Source organism: Aotus nancymaae, unplaced genomic scaffold, assembly GCF_030222135.1.
Source record: "Aotus nancymaae isolate 86718 unplaced genomic scaffold, 86718_ANA_hifiasm-v0.15.2.pri h1tg000100l, whole genome shotgun sequence".
NCBI classification, from domain to species: Eukaryota; Metazoa; Chordata; class Mammalia; order Primates; family Aotidae; genus Aotus; species Aotus nancymaae.
The window spans coordinates 151877-171702 of record NW_026988515.1 but is presented as its reverse complement, the minus strand read 5'-3'; the positions used below and the strand labels follow the sequence as shown (position 1 = coordinate 171702).

At 46.9% G+C, this 19826-nt stretch overlaps 1 protein-coding gene across 1 annotated transcript in view; it reads right to left on the bottom strand.

The window, feature by feature from the left end:
* Positions 1-19826, bottom strand: part of PARD6G (par-6 family cell polarity regulator gamma) — an 89146-nt gene that overhangs the window by 34026 nt on the left and 35294 nt on the right. The window contains exon 2 of the mRNA XM_021673006.2: positions 10238-10460. Coding sequence (XP_021528681.2) covers positions 10238-10460 — 223 coding nt within the window. The remainder of the gene's footprint in view (positions 1-10237; positions 10461-19826) is intronic.

Here is a 19826-nt window from a genome sequence, read left to right as displayed (position 1 = left end):
GTACGCCGCACTTTGTAAGCCTCGCAGTGGTCCAGAACACCAAAGACAAGGTAGGACAGAGGGAAGAAGGAGAAGAGTGAAAGAAAAGCACACCCGGCCTGGAGATGAGGGTCAACCAGTCCCAAATCTCCCCTGTTCATCATCTCTTCCTCACGGTCCGCGCACCGTGGGCAGGGACCCTCCTGGCTTGCTGGCCGCGGTAGCTGGGCTGTCAGATCTCCCCTCGCTCCCGTGTGGAGGGTGCAGGAGAGGGGCTGCAGGGAGGCTGCTCCGCAGCAACGTCTGGTGGAGGAAGCGCCACGTGTCCGAGTCCTCCTGGCAAACACAGCACAGAGGACTGACAGCTCGAGACGGAACTCGCTTTCTAGTTCAGAAAGGCCCCAGGCAGATGGTGACTCGGGCCTCTGAGCTGTGCTCTTTCCTAAGGAAATTTAACGCAGCGACCCACCCGAAGCCCAAGAGGCGCAGCCCCTCCTCGGCACCAATGCCGGTGCACAGAAGGCTTGCTCCTGACTCCCGACATCCTCCTCACCCCGTGTCCTAGGAGCCTCTGTGGCCTGGCGTGTGGTCAGTGCACAGGAGCTAGGAGGAGCAGCCAGGGGAAGAGGGTCAGCCTCACAGCCGGCCTGGGGAAGGGTCCAGGAGCTCCCCAGAGACTCGACGACTCCATCAGCAAGGGAAAATTCTTCATAAGTGATTTGCTTTTTGAGAAAGTATAATTCCTCACCCTTTGATCTCAAATATCTAGTAAGACTACAGATACATCAGTTATAAACATGCCCCAAAGATACTTTATAGAAATTTGTACTTATAGGTACAGAGCTGTTTTCTGGAGTTTGACTTCAATGCAACAAAAAGACAATAGGTACAGAGTTTCAGTTTGGGAAGGTTAAAACATTCTGGAGACAGATGGTGGCGATGTTTGTACAATGTTCCTAACGTAGTTAATGCCCCTAGACTATAAACCGAAAGACTGTTAAAATAGTACAATCTACATTACAAATATTTCACCAGTATAAAAAGTGAGGCATTCATCTTTGATACTGGTTAACATCTTGGTGCTGACACTCTCCTCCACCCCAGCCACCCTCACTCGCTTGGGAAAGCAAGTGGCTCCGAGTGGGACGCTGAGGAGTGCTGGCAGGAAGGTGGGAATGCCCAGCGTCCCAGCCCTCAAACCACCACTGAGGAGTAAATGGCTCCAGCTCCAATGGCACCTCTCACTCCCAACTCGGTGTGTGTGTGTGTCAAGTGTTACAAAAACAGTTGGGGTTTCTGGGAGCCTGGATACAGGTGGGACGTGCTGCACATGGTGACCTCCAGGCTGAATCATTTTCCAACAGGAGAGGATGGAAAGTACAGAGATATGGGGCAAAAACAGGAAAAGAAACTGCTGTGCAAGAGGAAATCCAAATCTTGCTTACGTTTCTGGAAAAGAGAAAAGTTCACAGTGGAAATTTTTATGTCTCTGGACTCCAAACTAATATCATTTAGAAATGACATAGGTATATCATGTCTAAAATGAGCCCCTTTTCATTAATGCACTACTGAACAAGGACTCTCCTGGCCACAGAAAAACAACATGGCCTTAGTGTGGCAGGGCCGGTATATCAATCCTTGGTTCTGAGCACTGGCAAGCGAAATGTGACTTCATTATCGTGACGTGCATGCCTGTCACTACCTCTGCATCCTCTACATGAAGGTGCCCAGTGAGCCCTGACTCATGGACATGTGAACTGAACTTCACTGAGAACTATATTCACAACGTTTGACCTTTCTTGAAGCATCAGTGTCATCATGTGTAAAAGGAGGAAACTTACACAACTTGGTTAATTGTGAGAGTCACGTGATAATTTTAAAAATCCTTGGTTAACAGTAAAACATTGAATGTTTCTGAGAACATGCTAACTGTTCTCAGGCAGATGTTCATAAACCTCAATGTGCATGAGCCTTGGACCTTCACTCCCCTGATAATCTTAGTTCTGTGGGGTAGGGGTGAGCTCTGGACTTTGCATATTTCATAACCCTGGTTCCAAAATACTGGTGCAGGAGGACCCTATGCCACATGGGGAATTATTTCTAAGGATTCCTGAAGTAAAAATGGTAACAGAGGTGAATTCCAGGAAGTAAAGGACGTTCACTGGATGAGGGATGGACATAACTGAGGGGGGAAATGATACCCATGGGGACAGAGAAGCCCACGTGTGAGGTGTCAGCACGAGGAGAGCAGGGGCTCACGTGAGCCCCTCCGAGGGGCCGGCTGTGCCACAGTGGAGATGTGACTGGAGGCGCCCCTCCTGCGCTCACTGCCAGAGGACAGCAGCACTGCTCTTGGGCATCACTGTGGCTGGGGAAGAAAACAGCAGGAGGAGGAGGGGCAGGAAACCGGCACTGCCAGCCAGTCCCACCGTGGACCAGCAGTCACTTGGGCTCAAGATGATCACTGGCCTAATATGAAAAGAAAGCCCCAACCTGTGCCTCCATGCTTGGCCTCATTTCCATCAAACTGTAGCCACACAAATGTGTTAATCATCACACAAGACACTGTGACATGACAGAAACAATGACGTGGCCATTTTTACCACACAACACTCTGTTCGAGGGAGAGGTACAATTTGCTCACGGGCAGCCTCCTCTTTGCTCAACTTGAACTCTGCAGACCTTCAGCTCCTCACCCACGAGGCCGAGCTGAGCATCCATGAATACAAAATGCCAGGTGCTTGGAGCAGGTGGGAATCCCCATTCTCAGGGCAGGTGGCCACCCATCTGGCCCTACTCAGTGCTGTTCTGGCAGGAAAGCAGCCTTCCCCGGCACCCCAGGCCAGACCCTTGCCGGCCTTCAATGCAGCATTCGAGAGGAAAAATTCAAAGATCATGAGTTCCTGTGCCATACAATAAGAGTCTTCAGAGATGTATTTTTTTTTTCTGGGTGGGTGCAGTGGCTCACACCTATAATCTCAGCACTTTGGGAGGCCACGGTGGGTGGATCACCTGAGGTCAGGAGTTCCAGCCTGGCTGAAATGGTGAAACCCCATCTCTACTCAAAATAAAAAACAATTAGTAGGGTGTGGTAGTGCGTGCCTGTAATCCCAGCTACTCAGGAGGCTCAGGCAGGAGAATCGCTTGAACTTGGAAGGTGGCCACGTCAGTGACCCGAGATGGTACCACTGTGCTCCAGCCTGGGTGACAGAGTGAGAGTCCATCTCTTAGAAAAAAATGAATTTTGTTTTAAGTAAAAAAGAACCAATTCAAATGTTACTCTAGAGCCCTACAAAAGAGTGGTCCCCTGGCAATATATATTTTAGTTCCAAATACTCGTACCTTTTAACCCAGCAAGAACATTTCTACCAGTTTTCCCTAAAGAGAGAATCTGACAAGTATCTTAAAATACACAACATAGTTTATAATAAAATGGTAACAATTTAATTAACAATTAATAAGGACTTGGTTGTACTTTGTTAGTCACGTAACGGACACACCATCATAAAACCCTGATGTATGTCTACTTACATCTACAAAAAGAAAAAATACGGTGCTAGATTAAAAATAATTGTTATGCCTCCAAGAAAATCACATTACACAGGAAAAAAAATTGCTACGCCTTGTATATTATGACCCTGTTTATGTAAAACTATATCCAACCTACCGCATCTATGGTGAGAGGCCTAGAATGATTTTACCAAAATGTTAACAGTCACTGCCTCAGGGTGGTATGATTATTTCCATGTCATCTGAATCTTGTTTTACAAATATGTTTTAAACAGAAAAGCTTTTTTAAAAACAACAAAGGTTTATGAAGAATTTAATGACAGGATATGCTTATAATATGTTAGGTCTTTAAAAGTAATCCAAATTATAAATACATTATGGGTTTAACTGTTAGGAAAAGTAAAAAAAATAACAGGCTCCAATTCCATCAATATAAACTCTCACCATTTACACACAAGGTGTTTTTCTTGGATTACTGAAGATCCAAGTCAGTCATCTGCTTCCCTCAGTGCTCCCGACGGCGCCTGCAGAGCTTGGCTTCCTGTGGGCGTCCTGGAGGACAACCCTGGATTCTTCTGGGTGCTTCTGGCTCTGTTTCTTTTTGACCAGCTACATCAGCACATTTTCTCCTCCCTTAACACACTCCTACTCTAGCGTGAACGCGGCTGCAGGAATTTCATTTTCTCCACGTTCCCACGGTGGAGTGGGAGACTTTTTTCTTCTATTGAAAAAGAAAGAAAATCCTCCAAACACACAAACTTCCAGGAATCTGTGGCAATTAAAGCAGAAAACGTGTCTCATGGAAACGCTCCTCCACCAGACGGCAAAGCGCACGTTTTATGTCTGTTCCCATAAGCACAGGGACACAGTGAGGCTAATTCAGCAAAAAGATACCTCTCCCCTGACCCCAGGACACACAACCTCAACCCTTAGGTGGTGTCTGAGGAAAGAGACTATACCACGTGTGGAATGCAGAAATTGAATTCTGATGGCTTAACTGAGGGCTTCCTGATAAGCAGTGAACCCTCAATTTAAAAACCAAACATACCTCTAGCTACTTACCTAGGAATCCGAGAAAAACAATTAGAAGCGGGATTTATATGCTTGATATTGAAAACCCTGCCGGTGTCCACAACGAGATTCTCAGTCATTCTATGTTTTACTCTGAAGAACACCCCTTAGTTACTTTTCTAGTAGCTCATTTAAGTGAAATCACAGCGTAATACGCTCCATCAGGCAACTTCTGATAAAACAAAAAGTTTACAACTGTGTTCTCTTCATTCTAGGAACCCAAAAGAATGCCCAGAATGCCAAGAACAGTTAACAGGTATATGCGAATACGCAGCATTTATGTTAGCTTTAAAAGTAAGGAGCTCAGAGTACGCTGTGCTAAACATCTTTCAGTGTAATTAAAACTTCACATTTCAGGAGGAGCTACCAGCCTTCACCACACACCCTACCAAGTCCTGAGCTGAGCCTGGAGGTAAGTAAGCAGACCACAGGGAACGCTAGCATTTGCAGAGTTTATTTGATGGATAAGCAGTGAAGTTACTGTTTGCACTTCCTGTTTATCCTGCTAAACATAGAAAGAGATGCTCCAAACATCAGCTTGGTTCCGCATTCTCTGGCAAGGGCCAGCTTCCCAAAACATTCCTGCACCCTTGGGGAGGCAGGGGAACAGAGAAGTGGGTCCTTAACACACTCTGTGTCTGCAACCTAAATACGCAGACTCAAGCGCAGACCCTCTCTCATCGCAGCCAATCCATTCTGGTAGCTGCTGTTCTGCCTAAATGGGCACAGCGATACAGAGAAGGGCAATGACAGCCGTTATCTGCCCAAGGGAAAAGCCCACGGCTTTTCACAGTCTCTGGGCAGATGCAGCAGAAGCCTAGTAAATACAGAAGAAAGGCAGCGAAGGCCGAAGGCCAGGTCCTTTTGCCCCCAAATGCCACGTAGTCATCAAAGAACATTCTGTTCCTCCCAGGAGGATGAAAGCCAAGTCATGCCTGGCCTGTTGTCTGAGTCCCAAATGCAGCCTCTCTACAAGTGGGGCTCTCAACCTGGTATAAGCCAAGAGGCCTTTAGCAATCTGATGATGCTTGGGAACCCCTTTCTCAAAATGGCATTCCTAAATGCATAAAATAACACACAGGGGATTATAAAGGAAATTATTTTGAAGACAATATCACAATAGTAAAGGAAATGTGTGGCACGTTACTTACGCGCATTCTTATGCACTAATTAACAACATGTACCGTTGTTTTTAAATAATGATTACTGTAAATGATATTTAGGATATCGGAATGCAACTACCACAGAATATGAAAATATCTGTGATTTCCACTGGTAACAAAGTGACAGGCCCAGCTAATCCCACTGGGCTGTGCTGTGTGCATTCCCAGTGAGGAAGGGAGGCAGCTGAGGACGCCACGCTCCTGTCCCCACCTGGGCACTCGTCATGCCTGGAGCCCTCTGAGAAGCACAGGAAGTTTCCTATTACCAAGGGAAGAGAGGATTTTTAAAGTTTTGAACAAACATGTTTATTACAACGTCAAAGTACTCACACATGGAGGATGGAAGAATTTTGGAAATAAAGGCTGGAGACAAACCAAGAAAACCTCATCCAGGGCTATGGCTGAGATCCAGGGGTCTGCTCATCAGCCTGTCCACCCTGGTAAGGCACACAGTCCTTTCTATTTTTGACAGCTTTATCGAGATATAATTCACATAAACTTCCCCCATTTGAAGTGTGTAATTCAACAACTGTTGGCATCTTTACACAAATCTCTAGGTCTAGGACATTTCTATCACCCCAAAAAGAAAGCCCATCCCTCCCAATTCTCCCTAGCTCTCAGCCCCTGGCAACCATGAATCTACGCCTTTGCCTGTTCTGGACTTTGCACATTGCAGACGATTCTTGCAACATGTGGTAGTTTGTTCTCTAAAATTGACACAGTCACTGAATTACTGAGCATGGAACCACTGCTTCCGGAGGAAATGGAGGGTCACAACATTTTCATCAATACACAGTCCTTGAATAACGAGAATCTACTTCTCTCACTCAGCATGAAGCTTCTGAGGTTCATCCATCTGCAGCACGTGGCAGTGCATCATTTTATGGCTCAATAATATTCCACTGAATGACTAATACACACACGTGCACACGCGAGCATGCACACACCTTGTTCATCAGCTGATGGATGCCTGGGTTGTTCCTGCCTTGTGGATACTGTGAATAATGTTGCCATAAACATGTGTGTACTTTTTGTGTGGCTGCATTTTTCTATGTGCTAGTATTTTGGTAAAGGGTTTTTACACCTACATTCATAAAGGAATGCCGTCCTGTAGTTTATCACTATGTCTTTGTATGGTTGGAGGAAGAGATTATTTTAAGCAACAGATTAATTTTATTTTTTTGAGATGGAGTCTTGATCTGTCACCAAGCTAGAGGGCAGTGGTGCAATCTTGGCTCACTGCAACCTCTGCCTCCCAGGTTCAAGCGATTCTCCTGCCTCAACCTCACAAGCAGCTGAACTACAGGCGCCTGCCACTACACCTGGCTATAATTTTTATACTTTTTAGTAGAGATGGGGTTTCACTATGCTGGCCAGGCTTGTCTCGAGTTCCTGACATCAAGTGATCCACCCGCCTCGGCCTCCCAAAGTGCGGGGATTACAGGCATGAGCCATCATGCCCTGCTTAGCAACAGATTAATTTTTTAAAACATAGTTGTGGGTTTATTTCAACAGGTATTAGAAGAACACTGACTTTTTTCCTTTGTGACAGTAAATTCCCTCTTATAAAATATGTCTGTGTACAGAAAGTTATTAAGTAAATGACAGAGCGGGTATGGTTGCAGCAGAATCATGAAAAAAGCATGACGGTGACTGACCCCCCAACATGCTGCAGTAAAAAGGCTGTGGGATTGAGTGTTGCCTCTCAGGGGGCCTCAGCTCTGTCCGAAACACACAGATTACTATGTGGGAGGGCGCCTGACGGTGCACCGGATACAACTGCCCCTGACTGCCACCTGGAATGTCATCATCCTTACAGTCAAATCCACTGAGGATAGTGAGAGGCAGCTCAGATTTTCCCAAAGACAGGACGGAGGGCCCAGTGATGTATACGCAGGGCCAGCTAAGGGCTTGTCATCAGCAGGTTTCTCTATTAAGCCCTGACAACAACCCCAGAGGGCAGGTGGTCAGATGAGGACATTAGAGCTCTGCCGGGCAAGGCGTGTGTCTGCGTCACAGAGCCAGGGAGAAGGTGGGGTCTGAGTTCGGGTCTCTCTAGCTCCACACTGTAACATGACAGAGAAAGGCAGGGGCTGCTGGCGACACACTCATGCTAAAACCACGAGAGCCGGGAGCGGTGGCTCACCCCTGTAATCCCAGCACTTTGGGAGGCCGAGGCGGGTGGATCACGAGGTCAAGAGATCAAGACCATCCTGGTCAACATGGTGAAACCCCGTCTCTACTAATACAAAAAATTAGCTGGGCATGGTGGCACGTGCCCGTAATCCCAGCTACTCAGGAGGCTGAGGCAGGAGAATTGCCTGAACCCAGGAGGCGGAGGTTGCGGTGAGCCGAGATCACGCCATTGCATTCCGGCCTGGGTAACAAGAGCGAAACTCCGTCTCAAAAAAAAAAAAACCATGAGAGACTGAGAAACCCTAAGCCAGCTAGTTAAACTGAGCTACTACTCTGAGGGCAGAGGAAGAAGGAAAAATAAATGATGAAGACAGAACACAGGGCTCCAGCCAGCAAGCTGGAGGAGGCAGAGCTGCCTGAGCCGCTGCTGGAGGTTAGTGCATTCCCACTGGCAACACACAAGCCCGCTTTCCGGTCCCACCCCAGCTTTGGTGCATCCCCCATGGAGGATGCCAAGACTCCTGGGGCCAACCTCCAAAGGGCAGAGTGCCTTCTGCCAGTCTTCACCCCAGCTCCACAGTCAGCGGAACGAAGCCTGTGTGCACATCTGCAGTTTATAGCACATTTTCTTCACACCATTGCTCAGCCTACGCCATGTGAGCAAATGCCATGACCTGGGATGGCAGGGACACAGCCAGGAACACACCCCACCCTACGCTCCTGGTCTGGTGGAGACGGAGGGCAAACCAGCCCTGGGAACAAAGGACAGAGCACAGAGGAAGCCAAGTAAGAGGACAGAGGATGGGGGAGGGGAACACGAGCGCCTCAGATCAAGCAGCTGAGACCAGGCCTTCCTGAGAAGGCAGGCTGTGAACAGATACAGACGCCCAGGCACTGTGAAGGGGTGGAGAGTTCCAGGTCAGGGGGCAGGGGGCACAGGCCTCCATTCCAGGACCAGCCAAGCAGCAGGTGGCCAGTGCAGAGGACGGAGGTGCGGCATGCTCGAGGCTATGCAGAGCCATGCAGAGAAAGCGAGGGTGCTTGTCCCCCAGCAACCCTGAGGGACTGATGAGGAAGCTGAAGCTCAGTCATCCCCCAGGCCACTGTGAGGAAGTGACAGCTGTGTTGACTTCTCAGCGCCATCAGCAGGATACCCAGGCCCAGCGAGAACTGCAGATGCAGAGTGTTCTGATCCTGTGCCAGAGAATCTGTCTGAAGTGAGGTCAACGAGTCTCCTGCCGTTCCCTTCATCACCACAAATGGGAATAACAGCCACAGCTAATATTTACAGAGCAGGGCCGAGGAGCTGGTGGCATGCTGCTCCGCATCATCCTCACAGTAACTGGATGGGGCTAATATGAGTACCCTCGTTCTGCAAAACAGGACACTGGGGTGAAGGAGGCGGGGGGCCTCGTCTGAGAACCCGCCCAGCCCGCCTCCCGCCCAGCACCCTGCTGCTGCTTCCTCTAGTCTCAGCTCAGGCTTTCCTCCGGGAAGCCTCTCCCAGCTGTCCCAGAGATTCTGGCAGCAGATCCACAAGGGCAGACGGGGCGCACTGCGACGTCACTTTGCAAGTATCGCCACTCGCTGCCTGGCTCCATGAGGCGGTCAGCGTTCACTACGTCCACTGCAGGGCCACCCAAAGAAGGAGAGACAGTCTGTTATAAAAACGCCATTTTCCCCGTATCAAGCCTCACCTGCAGGTGTTTCTTTCCTTCAGCATATCGTTTTGAAACAACAAGGTTCTCCGAAGTTTGGAGATGAAAACAAATCTAAATGTAGTTCAGAGACATGAGCAGTATGAGGTCCCACAAGTCAGCAGCAGGGCACCCCTTCCCTTTCAGCCATTACCCTATGTTAGTAATTTATTTTAACATAAAATTATATTATTATCTATAGCAAAACGGGGGCTCAGAGCTAAAAGTCAGCCAAAGTTATTATCTAAACTAACATTTTCCCTACTCCTAAAGAGATGATAGAAGCATGCACCAGTAATCCCGAGTTTCATTCTGAGGCCACTGACTCAAGCCTCCTTATCACTGAGTTATCTCGCTTCTAGTTAAACAACTGGAAGTATCAATATTATTCTTTCTTCAGTATTTAAAAGTCAGAAGTCAACACCATTTAAGGTAGAAAATGCAGTTTAAGTATTTTAAGTCTAATAAATTAATATTGATCAAACAAATTTTTATTTCTTTAATCTCCTACTACAGGTTAGAAAATAGAATCACATGGTTCAGTAATGACAAAAAATATTTTAAAATTCAGTGAGCTCAGTTCTCACAGAGCTCACAGAGACTAAATAAGAAACATCTAAAAACTATATTTTAAAAAGGATTGCTCAACAAGACCAGCCAGCCGTCCAACCACTTCAGTACCTCGTTTCTGGATGAAGACCCTGAGCAGGGGATTTGCACTGGACACCGCCTTGCAGAAGTTGTCATCGTTGTTGATGGGCAGCAGGTCTCCATGCACATCTGCATAGCCGATAGTCACGTCGCTGTTGGAGATATGGTGGGTGTGCACAACCAGCTTGTAGAAATCTTCAAACTTCCCAGGCTTATGACGGTCCAGAGAGAACCTTCGGAATTCCGCCCCAAACTACAATGCAAGAGACAGGGTTGGGGGGGGGATGGGCATTAATAAACACCAGAGAAAAAGCCAGAAATAAGGTGTGGTTAGTGTACTTAACAAACGAGTATCTATAGTCCACATTTTCTTTAAGCATCCACTGATAGACGCTTAAGTTGCTTTCATCTCTGTTGTTATGAATAGTGCTAGAATGAAGACACCAGTGCAGGTATCCTTTTAATACGATTTCTCTTCCTCTGGGTAGAAACACAACAGTAAGACTGCTGGATCCACTGCTAACTCTATTTTCAGTTCTCCGAGACATTTCATACTGTTTGCTATAGAGACTGATGAACTTAAAATGTTGTATTAAAAGAACAAAAATATAAAAGGACAAATATTTATTAATTCTCCACGAGGCCCGGGGCAAACAGCTCTGTTCTCACAGAGCTCACAGTGACTAAATAAGAAATTATAACACAGGAAGAGGGACCCTAAAACATTAAAAGCTGTAGTGACTCAGGCAGCAGCTCTCTCATCCACACTGACTGAGGGACAGCCCAGTCATCCACACAGATGAATATCCTGAGGACAGGATAGGACAGGCTGTGTAGCTCATGTTGGTAGGAAAAAGCAACATCAAAATTAATGTAAATTTTTTGGGTGGCAGGAAAAAAGAACCCTTCCTTAGCACGGTCCCTCGCCTCATCTGGGGTTGCTGAGAGGGCATCTGCACAGCTCTGCTCAGGGCTTAACTCAGAGGCAGGAGAGGACGCAAGGCCAGATGAAACCTCAGGGCACTTTCCCAAAGGCAAAAGACCACCTTACGGGCCTTAATTTTAAGCTAGGAAGTGTCTTTATTTGGTTTGCATTTTAGTAAGACCAAATGGTTGTATTTCAAAAGGATCAGAAGTAGAGGTAAAATTGCAAGAATGAAGAAACCTGGTAAAAATCACACAAGCCCAAGGGAGACAGGATGACGGTCCGGTCGCTTTCCTAAAGGCGGCATGTACACTCCCCTCCAGAGCTGTCATTAGGTGGTCCAGGTTCAGGAAATGTCTAAGGACTAACCTCTTTCCCAGCAGACTCTGGCCCTGGCCCAGACGCCTGTGAGCTGCCAGCAGAGCTCCAGGATACCCTCCAAGAGAGGACCCCAGGGGAATACGAGGTTAGGGTCATGACCAAGGGTTCTGGCTCCTGCCATTCCTCACTTGGGAATTAAGGACCTGTATTCATCAGGCGGCACATATTCTGTGTTCTTTAGTACAGTTGAAAACAAATTATATTGGTTCCAAAATATATAAAAATTAAGTGTCTAATGTTTATGGAAAACTACTCATTATATCATCTAGACATTGTATAAATGAGTCAGGTAAAAGCATCTAAAATCATACATGTTTGTGTCAGGATCACCTGGAGCCCCCTAGAGTTCTGGGTTTGGCTCTGCTCAGGTACAGCCCAAGAATCTGCATTTTTAACAAGGTCCCAGAAAGAGCTGATGCTGTTGGTCTGGGGACCACATAAAGAGAACCACTGGGCCGGGCGCGGTGGCTCACGCCTGTAATCCCAGCACTTTGGGAGGCCGAGGCAGGTGGATCACGAGGTCAAGAGATCGAGACCATCCTGGTCAACATGGTGAAACCCCGTCTCTACTAAAAATACAAAAAATTAGCTGGGCACGGTGGCGCGTGCCTGTAATCCCAGCTACTCAGGAGGCTGAGGCAGGAGAATTGCCTGAACCCAGGAGGCGGAGGTTGCGGTGAGCCGAGATCGCGCCATTGCACTCCAGCCTGGGTAACAAGAGCGAAACTCCGTCTCAAAAAAAAAAAAAAAAAAGAGAGAGAACCACTGGTTTTACGGAATCAGCCACTAGACCTTCACCTCTACAGATTCTTTGTGAAACTGAATTGCCTGAGAACAAATACCCTTTCCTACCTCCCTTTCAAAATGCACTTCCCCCAGGTTACCAAAAGCAAAACAAACCTCTTACCCATCATGCACTGCCCTCAGCCATTAAAAAAAAATCTCCAGGGCTCACAACAATGGGACAATTAAAAATACTGGCTTGGGGCAGTCGAGGTGGCTCACACCTATAATTCCAGCACTTTGGGAGGCTGAGGCAGGTGGATTACTTAAGGTCAGGAGTTCGTGACCAGCCTGGCCAACATGCTGAAACCCCATCTCTACTAAAAATACAAAAAAATGAGCCTGGTGTGGTGGTGCACACCTGTAACCCCAGCATCTCAGGAGTCTGAGGCAGGAGGATCGCTTGAACCTGGAAGGTGGAGGTTGCAGTGAGCTAAGATCACACCACTTTACTCCAGCCTGGACGACAGTGAGACTTGGTCTCAAAAAACAACAACAACAACAACAACAACAAAAACCACTGGTTCGGGGAAAAGCCACTTTAAATGACTAATCAGAACCCCTGTAACCTGCTGTCTACATACTCAGTAAGGGAAACAGTGTGACCTTAGAACGAGATATCTGGACAGTTACATGCTCTGAACACAGAGGGAAGGGCTCTCCTCTATCTCCTGCTATTGTCAGAAGTGCAGAGCGGAGCAAACGGCTGAAATCCCTCCCCATTATTCAAAGGGAAGCATTACATTTCCGCTCAGTGCTCACCCCAGGATGCTGCTGGCATGGCACGTGGGCAATGCATATTCTTTCCCACACAGGGGCTCCAAAACTTTTAAGACACACACATAAAGCCTACAGCATAAGTTTTATTTATTTATTTATTTATTTTTGTGGGCGGGGGGGGGGTACCAAAATTTCTTTATTTGAAGGAATGGTACAAAGAGCTTAAGTGGATGTTCTGGTACAACTTACAGAAAAGGTGAAGGAAGCCCCAGTGTGCATGCGCTGCCTTGGTGACCAGGGAAGTCACCCCGTGGCTATGGGGAGGTCAGCCTGAGGCTCAGCTTTCATCATGACTGTCTCCCAGGGTGTGCTTGTCAGAGAGACACTCCGCCAAGCCAGACTGGGGCGCTCCCATCTGGCGCGAGTTGGTCACGTGCTCACCCAATTCTTGGATGGATTTCAGCTGCTCATTCAGGTAATGCGTCTCAACGAAGTCGCACAAACGGGGGTCATTTTTGCCGGTGGCCAGTTCGCGCCGTTCCAGTAGCGACGGACTCACATTCTTTTCCGAACGTGATGCACGCTCCGTGGCATTCAGCCGGCTCTCCCAGTCGTCACGGTCTGGCTTCTCGACACCCTGAAGGAAGACGCGGCCACCTCGTTGCTTCTGCGGCTCCATCGGGTTCTCGGCACGTTCCCTCTCCTCACGAGATTGGCGAGGAAAGTACCTGGCAAAGTCCTTCAAAGCCACATCATCGCGGTCCGAGGAGTAAGGCATGGCCGGGCAGACACGGGAGGCGTAGAGCGCCGGGCGCGCCTGGCGGCTGATGTCGGCCTCCGAGTCCTGGTGAGGTTCCGGCGCACCTGCGAAGGGGACGGTCGTCGCGGCGGCGGGGCCTCGGGGCGGTCCCAGGGCGCGGGCGGAGGTGACCGAGGCCTGGCTGTGGGCGGCCGGCCGGGGTGGGGGACAGCGCCGGGTTCCGTCCAAGCGCTGCCGAAGCAGGAAACCGCGGCGACCCTCGGCGAGGAACGTCTGGCCCAGCGTAAGTTTTATGTGGTATCTTCTAGATCCGGGTTCCAACGACATCACAAAGCATTGGCTTCACTGGTACCAGCCTGGTCTTTCCCGTCTCCCGTGGCTCATGGTTACCGGCACGGCCCGCATCTGCGCCCACGCGGAGCTCACGCTGAATTGCAGTCCCTGGTGCTGGAGGACGGGCCTGCGGGGAGGTGGCTGCACCCAGAGGGTGGAGTTCCCACCAACGGTCGAGCACCGTCCCCTGTGCTGTTCTGGTGACAGTGAGTGAGTGATCGCGAGATCTAGCACCTTCCCCGCTTTCAGTCCTGCTCCTGCCACGTAAGACGCCTGCTCGCATTCTGCCTTCGGCCATGAGTAAAAGCTCCCTGAGGACTTCCCAGGAGCGGACGGCGGCCACGCTTCCTGTGCAGCCTGTGGAACATGAGCCCCGTCTCAGGCATGTCTTTATAGCAATGCGAGAAAGGACTGATACAGAAAATTGGTGGCAAGGAGTCGGGCATTGCTGTAAAGATACCTGAATATGCGGAAGCAATTCTGGAATTGGGCAGCAGGCGGAAGTTGGAAGAGTGTGGAGGGCTCGGAAGACAGCAAGATGAGGGGGGATCTGGAACTCCCTGGAGACGGTTGAATGATTGTGACCAAAACGCTGATAGTGATATGAATAATGAAGTCCGGGCTGAGGAGGTATCAGATGAAAATGAGGAACTTCCTGGGAGCTAGAGTAAAGGTCACTGTGATGGTTAATACTGACTGTCAACTTGATTTGGTTGAGGGATACAAAGTATTAATCCTGCGTATGTCTGTGTGGGCGCTGCCTAAGGAGATTAACACTTCAGTCAGTGGGCTGGGGAAGGCAGATCCACCCTTAACCTGGCAGACACAATCTAATCAGCTTCCAGCGAATAGAAAGCAGGAAGAAAACCTTGAAAACGAGAGACAGGCCTAGCCCCCAGCCGACATCTTTCTCCTGCCCTAGAACATCACACTCCAAGTTCTGGACTTGGGCTGGTTATCCTTGCTTCTCAGCTTGCAGACAGCCTGTTGTTGGACCCTGTGATCATATAAGTTAATAAACTCATACACACACCCCCTATTAGTTCTGTCCTTCTAAGACAACCCTGACGAATACTAATATAGTCACTTTTGCTATGTTTTAACAAAGATCCTGGCTGCATTTTGTGGCCCTGCTCTAAGGGATCTGTGGAGCTCTGAAGCTGAGAGTGATGATTTGGAGTAGCTGGTGGAAGGAATTTCTAAACAGGAAAGCATTCAAGATGTGGCCTGGCTGTTTCTAACCACCTTTGCAAAGAAATAACCTAAAACTGGAACTTATGTTTAAAAGAGAAGCGGAGCATAAAAGTTCAGAAAATTTGCAGCCTGGCCACACGGTAGAAAAGGAAAGCCCATTTTCACGGAAGGAATTCAAGAAGGCTGCAGAAATTTCCGTAACTAAAAGGAAGGCAAATGCTGATAGCCAAGACCACAGGGAGAAGGCCTCCAAGGCATTTCAGAGACTGCCATGGCAGCCCCTCCCAACATAGGCCTCCAGGCCTACAAGGGCTGACCCAGGGACCACTGTGCTGCACAGCCTTGGGACATCGCTCCTTGCATCCTGACATGTGGCTCAAAGTGGCCCAGGTACAGAGGGGCACTGCTTCAGAGGGCGCAGGCCATAAACCTTGTCAGCCTCCACATGGTGTTAAGCCTGTGGGGGTACAAAACGCAAGATTTGAGGCTTGGAAGCCTCTGTCTACATTTCAGAGAATGTATGGAAACACCTGGATGCCCAGGCAGAAGTCTGCTGCAGGGACAGAGCCCTCATGGAGAACCTCTACTAAGGCAGTGCAAAGAGGAAATGTGGGGTTAGAGCCTCCCCCTCCCCGCCCCGACAGAGTCCCCCCTGGGGCACTGCGCAGTGGAACTGTGAGAAGAGGACCACATCCTCCAGATCCCAGAATGGCAGATCCACTGACAGTTTGCACCATATGCCTGAAAAAGCCACAGACACTGAACACCAGCCCTTGAGACCAACTGCAGGGGTTGAACCCTGCAAAGCCACAGGGGCAGAGCTTCCCAAGGCCTTGGGAGCCCACCCCTCAAACCAGTGTGCCCTGGATGCGGGGCAAGGAATCAAAGGAGATTATTTTGGAGCTTTAAGATTTAATGACTGCCCTACTGGGTTTTAAGCTTGCATGCTGGAGATGATGTGGAGAAATAGGAACGCTTTTACACTGTCGGTGGGAGTGCAGATGAGTGCAACCATTGTGGAAGACAGTGTGGCGATTCCTCAAGGATCTACAACTAGAAATACCATTTGACCCAGCAATCCCATCACTGGGTATGTACCCAAAGGATTATAAATCGTTCTATTACAAAGACACATGCACACGTATGTTCACTGCAACACTGTTTACAGTTGCCCATCAAGGATAGACTGGATAAAGAAAATGTGGCACATATACACCATGGAATACTATGCAGCCATAAAAAAGGATGAGTTCATGTCCTTTGCAGGGACATGGATGAATCTGGAAACCATCATTCTCAGCAAACTGACACAAGAACAGAAAACCAAAAACCATATGTTCTCACTCATAAGTGGGTGTTGAACAATGAGAACACATGGACACAGGGAGGCGAACATCACACACTGGGGTCTGTTGGAGGGTGGAGGGCTAGGGAAGCGATAGCAGGGGGTGCAGAGGTTGGGGAGGGATAACATCAGGAGAAATACCTAATGTAGGTGAAGGGGGGATGGAGGCAGCAAACCACCATGGCATGTGTATACCTATGTAACAATACCGCAAGATCTGCACATGTACCCCAGAACTTAAAGTATAATAATAAAAAAGAATTTTAAGAACAAGTGTAAAGGGGATAATGTATTTTTAAGTTGGCATCTAATTTTCCTAAAGATAAATAGCTGCAGAGGATCTAATTTCCAGCATGTTGTAAAATTTTAACTTAAAAATAAATCTAAAAATACAGATGGCTTTTCAAAAAAACAAAACAAAACACTGCTCCTGGGTCCCTTTCACAAAGGACCTAACTACGTGACTAAGAAATTCAATCAACTAGTTTGAAGTAAATGTTAATAATTTCATTTGTCTATTAGTAGATAATATTTTAACAGAGACTTTCAATGTATTGACTCAAAGGAATGACTAATAACCTGTGTTTGGGAATGTGAGGTGGGGAGGTTTTGCCAGTCATATCACATAAACAGCTGCTTTGAAAATATCCCTACTTTCAGTGGTTTTAGGCAAGTTACTCATTATAAGTTTATTAAAGTAAATGCTCTGTTTCTGGCCGGAGGTTTAAAATTGGCAGGGAGCATGCAATAATTATTTGTTTGTAATTATTTAATTGTTCCCTTTGTAGATAACCTATGTTGGTCCTAATAAAATAAATTTGGCCCATGAAAAAATAAAAATAAAAATAAAACTTTGATCATATTATCTTTAAATGTTAAACAGTTGATGCTGATTGTTGTCAACAAATGCCCTGGAGACAGGGCTTTTCCCACTGAGCCTGACTCTGTGAGTAGGGCTTTTCCTGGAGCTGCCAGACAGGTCTGACGATGGAGTGTGTGTGGGCTTTGGGGGACTTCCAGATCGGTTCTGCTCCCTCCCAGGCTGTGAGGCTGCTGGATTTCACAGTTGAGGAGAAGTGGATTGGAAGTGAAAGCACCACAGATCTTGCTGCTCTTACTGAGATTTAGCTGCTTTTCTAGAATAAAACTCCTTGGATTGTTGCAAGCCATTGATTAATTTCCACAGTTCTCTAAAAGTTGGTTTTGACAATTTTTTCCCAGTATTCTTGCTTTAATGGATAAGCAGAGTTTTGCAGGTCCTACTCTTATTCTGGAAGTGTCTGGAGATTAACTCTTACACAACAGCAGTTTCCTGTCATGCTTCCCAGGCTCTTAGCTGTTTTGGGTTCTCTATGGAACACTACTTTTATCACAAGTGGCTCCCAGGTATTATTCATTCAACAAGCACTTCTCAGAGCTCTATCCCTTCTTCTGGAAGGGAAAGAGTCAAAATTATGATGAGAAATTAGAGAGAGTTGAGGGAATAGATAGATACAATTAATAGAGAGAGGGATTGATATGATATAGGTGGATAGATGGATATTCTATTTTATAGTATAATGATTATCATTGAATACATTTTAAAGAGAATAAAAATGATCTGCATTTAGAAGCTTTTGATATACTTTGTATTTTTTGAGATAGAGTCTTACACTGTCACCTAGGCTGGAGTGCAATGGTACAATCTCAGCTCACTGCAGCCTGCACATCCCAGGTTCAAACAATCCTCCTCCTGCCTCTGCCTCCTAAGCAGTTGGGACTACAGGCATGTGCTACCATGCCTTGCTAATTTTTGTATTTTTTTTTTTGTAGAGACATGTTTTCCCCATGTTGCCCAAGCTGGTATCAAACTCCTGGACTCATATGATACACCCACCTTGGCCTCCCAAAGTGCTGGGATTACAGGTATGAACCACCACGCCTAGCCAGAAGCTGACACACTGTTGCTTATTGGTCTTGGTATTTTGTATTTGAAATGATTTTTAATAATTTTAAAAGATGAAATCTTCCCCCACCCCATTTTTTACTATTCTGTTGTAGGAATAATAGAGTCAACTACAAAATATAGTAATTATTATCTAAATAATGAATGAGGGTTCATATAGCTAGAAGCACTGAAGAATAAAGATTTGCATACCTGTGAATTTCCCAACAACAAATAATCTTATTCTTTAAAAATAAAGATGGGATTCATAGGCTTACATACATTTCTTGCCATATACCTGGAATTAGCCATTTTGCCTACGAACCCTGAGTCCTTTTAAGAGGCTATGATAAGCAAAGAGCAATCAGGCAAGAAAAAGAAATAAAGTGTATTCAAATAGGAAAGGAGGAAGTCAAATTGTCTCTATTTGCAGATGACATGATTGTATACCTAGAAGACCCCATCGTCTCAGCCCAAAATCTCCTGAAACTGATTAAGCAACTTCAGCAAAGTCTCAGGATACAAAATCAATGTGCAAAAATCACAAGCATTCCTACACACCAATAACAGACTTAAAGACAGCCACATCAACAACGAACTGCCATTCACAATTGCTACAAAGAGAATAAAATACCTAGGAATACAACTAACAAGGAATGTAAAGGACCTCTTCAAGGAGAACTACAAACCACTGCTCAATGAAATAAGAGAGGACACAAACAAATGAAGAAACATTCCATGTTGATGGTTAGGAAGAATCAATATTGTGAAAATGGCCATATTGCCCCAAGTAATTTACAGATTCAACACTATCCCCATCAAGCTACCAATGACCTTCACAGCACTGGAAAAAACCACCTTAAACTTCATGTGGAATGAAAAGAAAGCCCACATAGCCAAGTCAACTCTAAGCAAAAAGAACAAAGCGGGAGGCATCACACTACTGGACTTCAAACTATACTACAAGGCTACAGTAATCAAAACAGCATGGTACTGGTACCAAAATAGAGATATAGACCAATGGAACAGAACAGAGGCCTCAGAGGCAACACAACCTATCTACAACCATCCGATCTTTGACAAACCTCAAAAACAAGCAGTAGGGAAAGGATTCCCTGTTTAATACATGGTGTTGGGAAAACTGGCTAGCCATGTGCAGAAAGCAGAAACTGGACCCCTTCCTGACACCTTACACTAAAATTAACTCCAGATGGATTAAAGACTTAAACATAAGACCTACCACCATAAAAATCC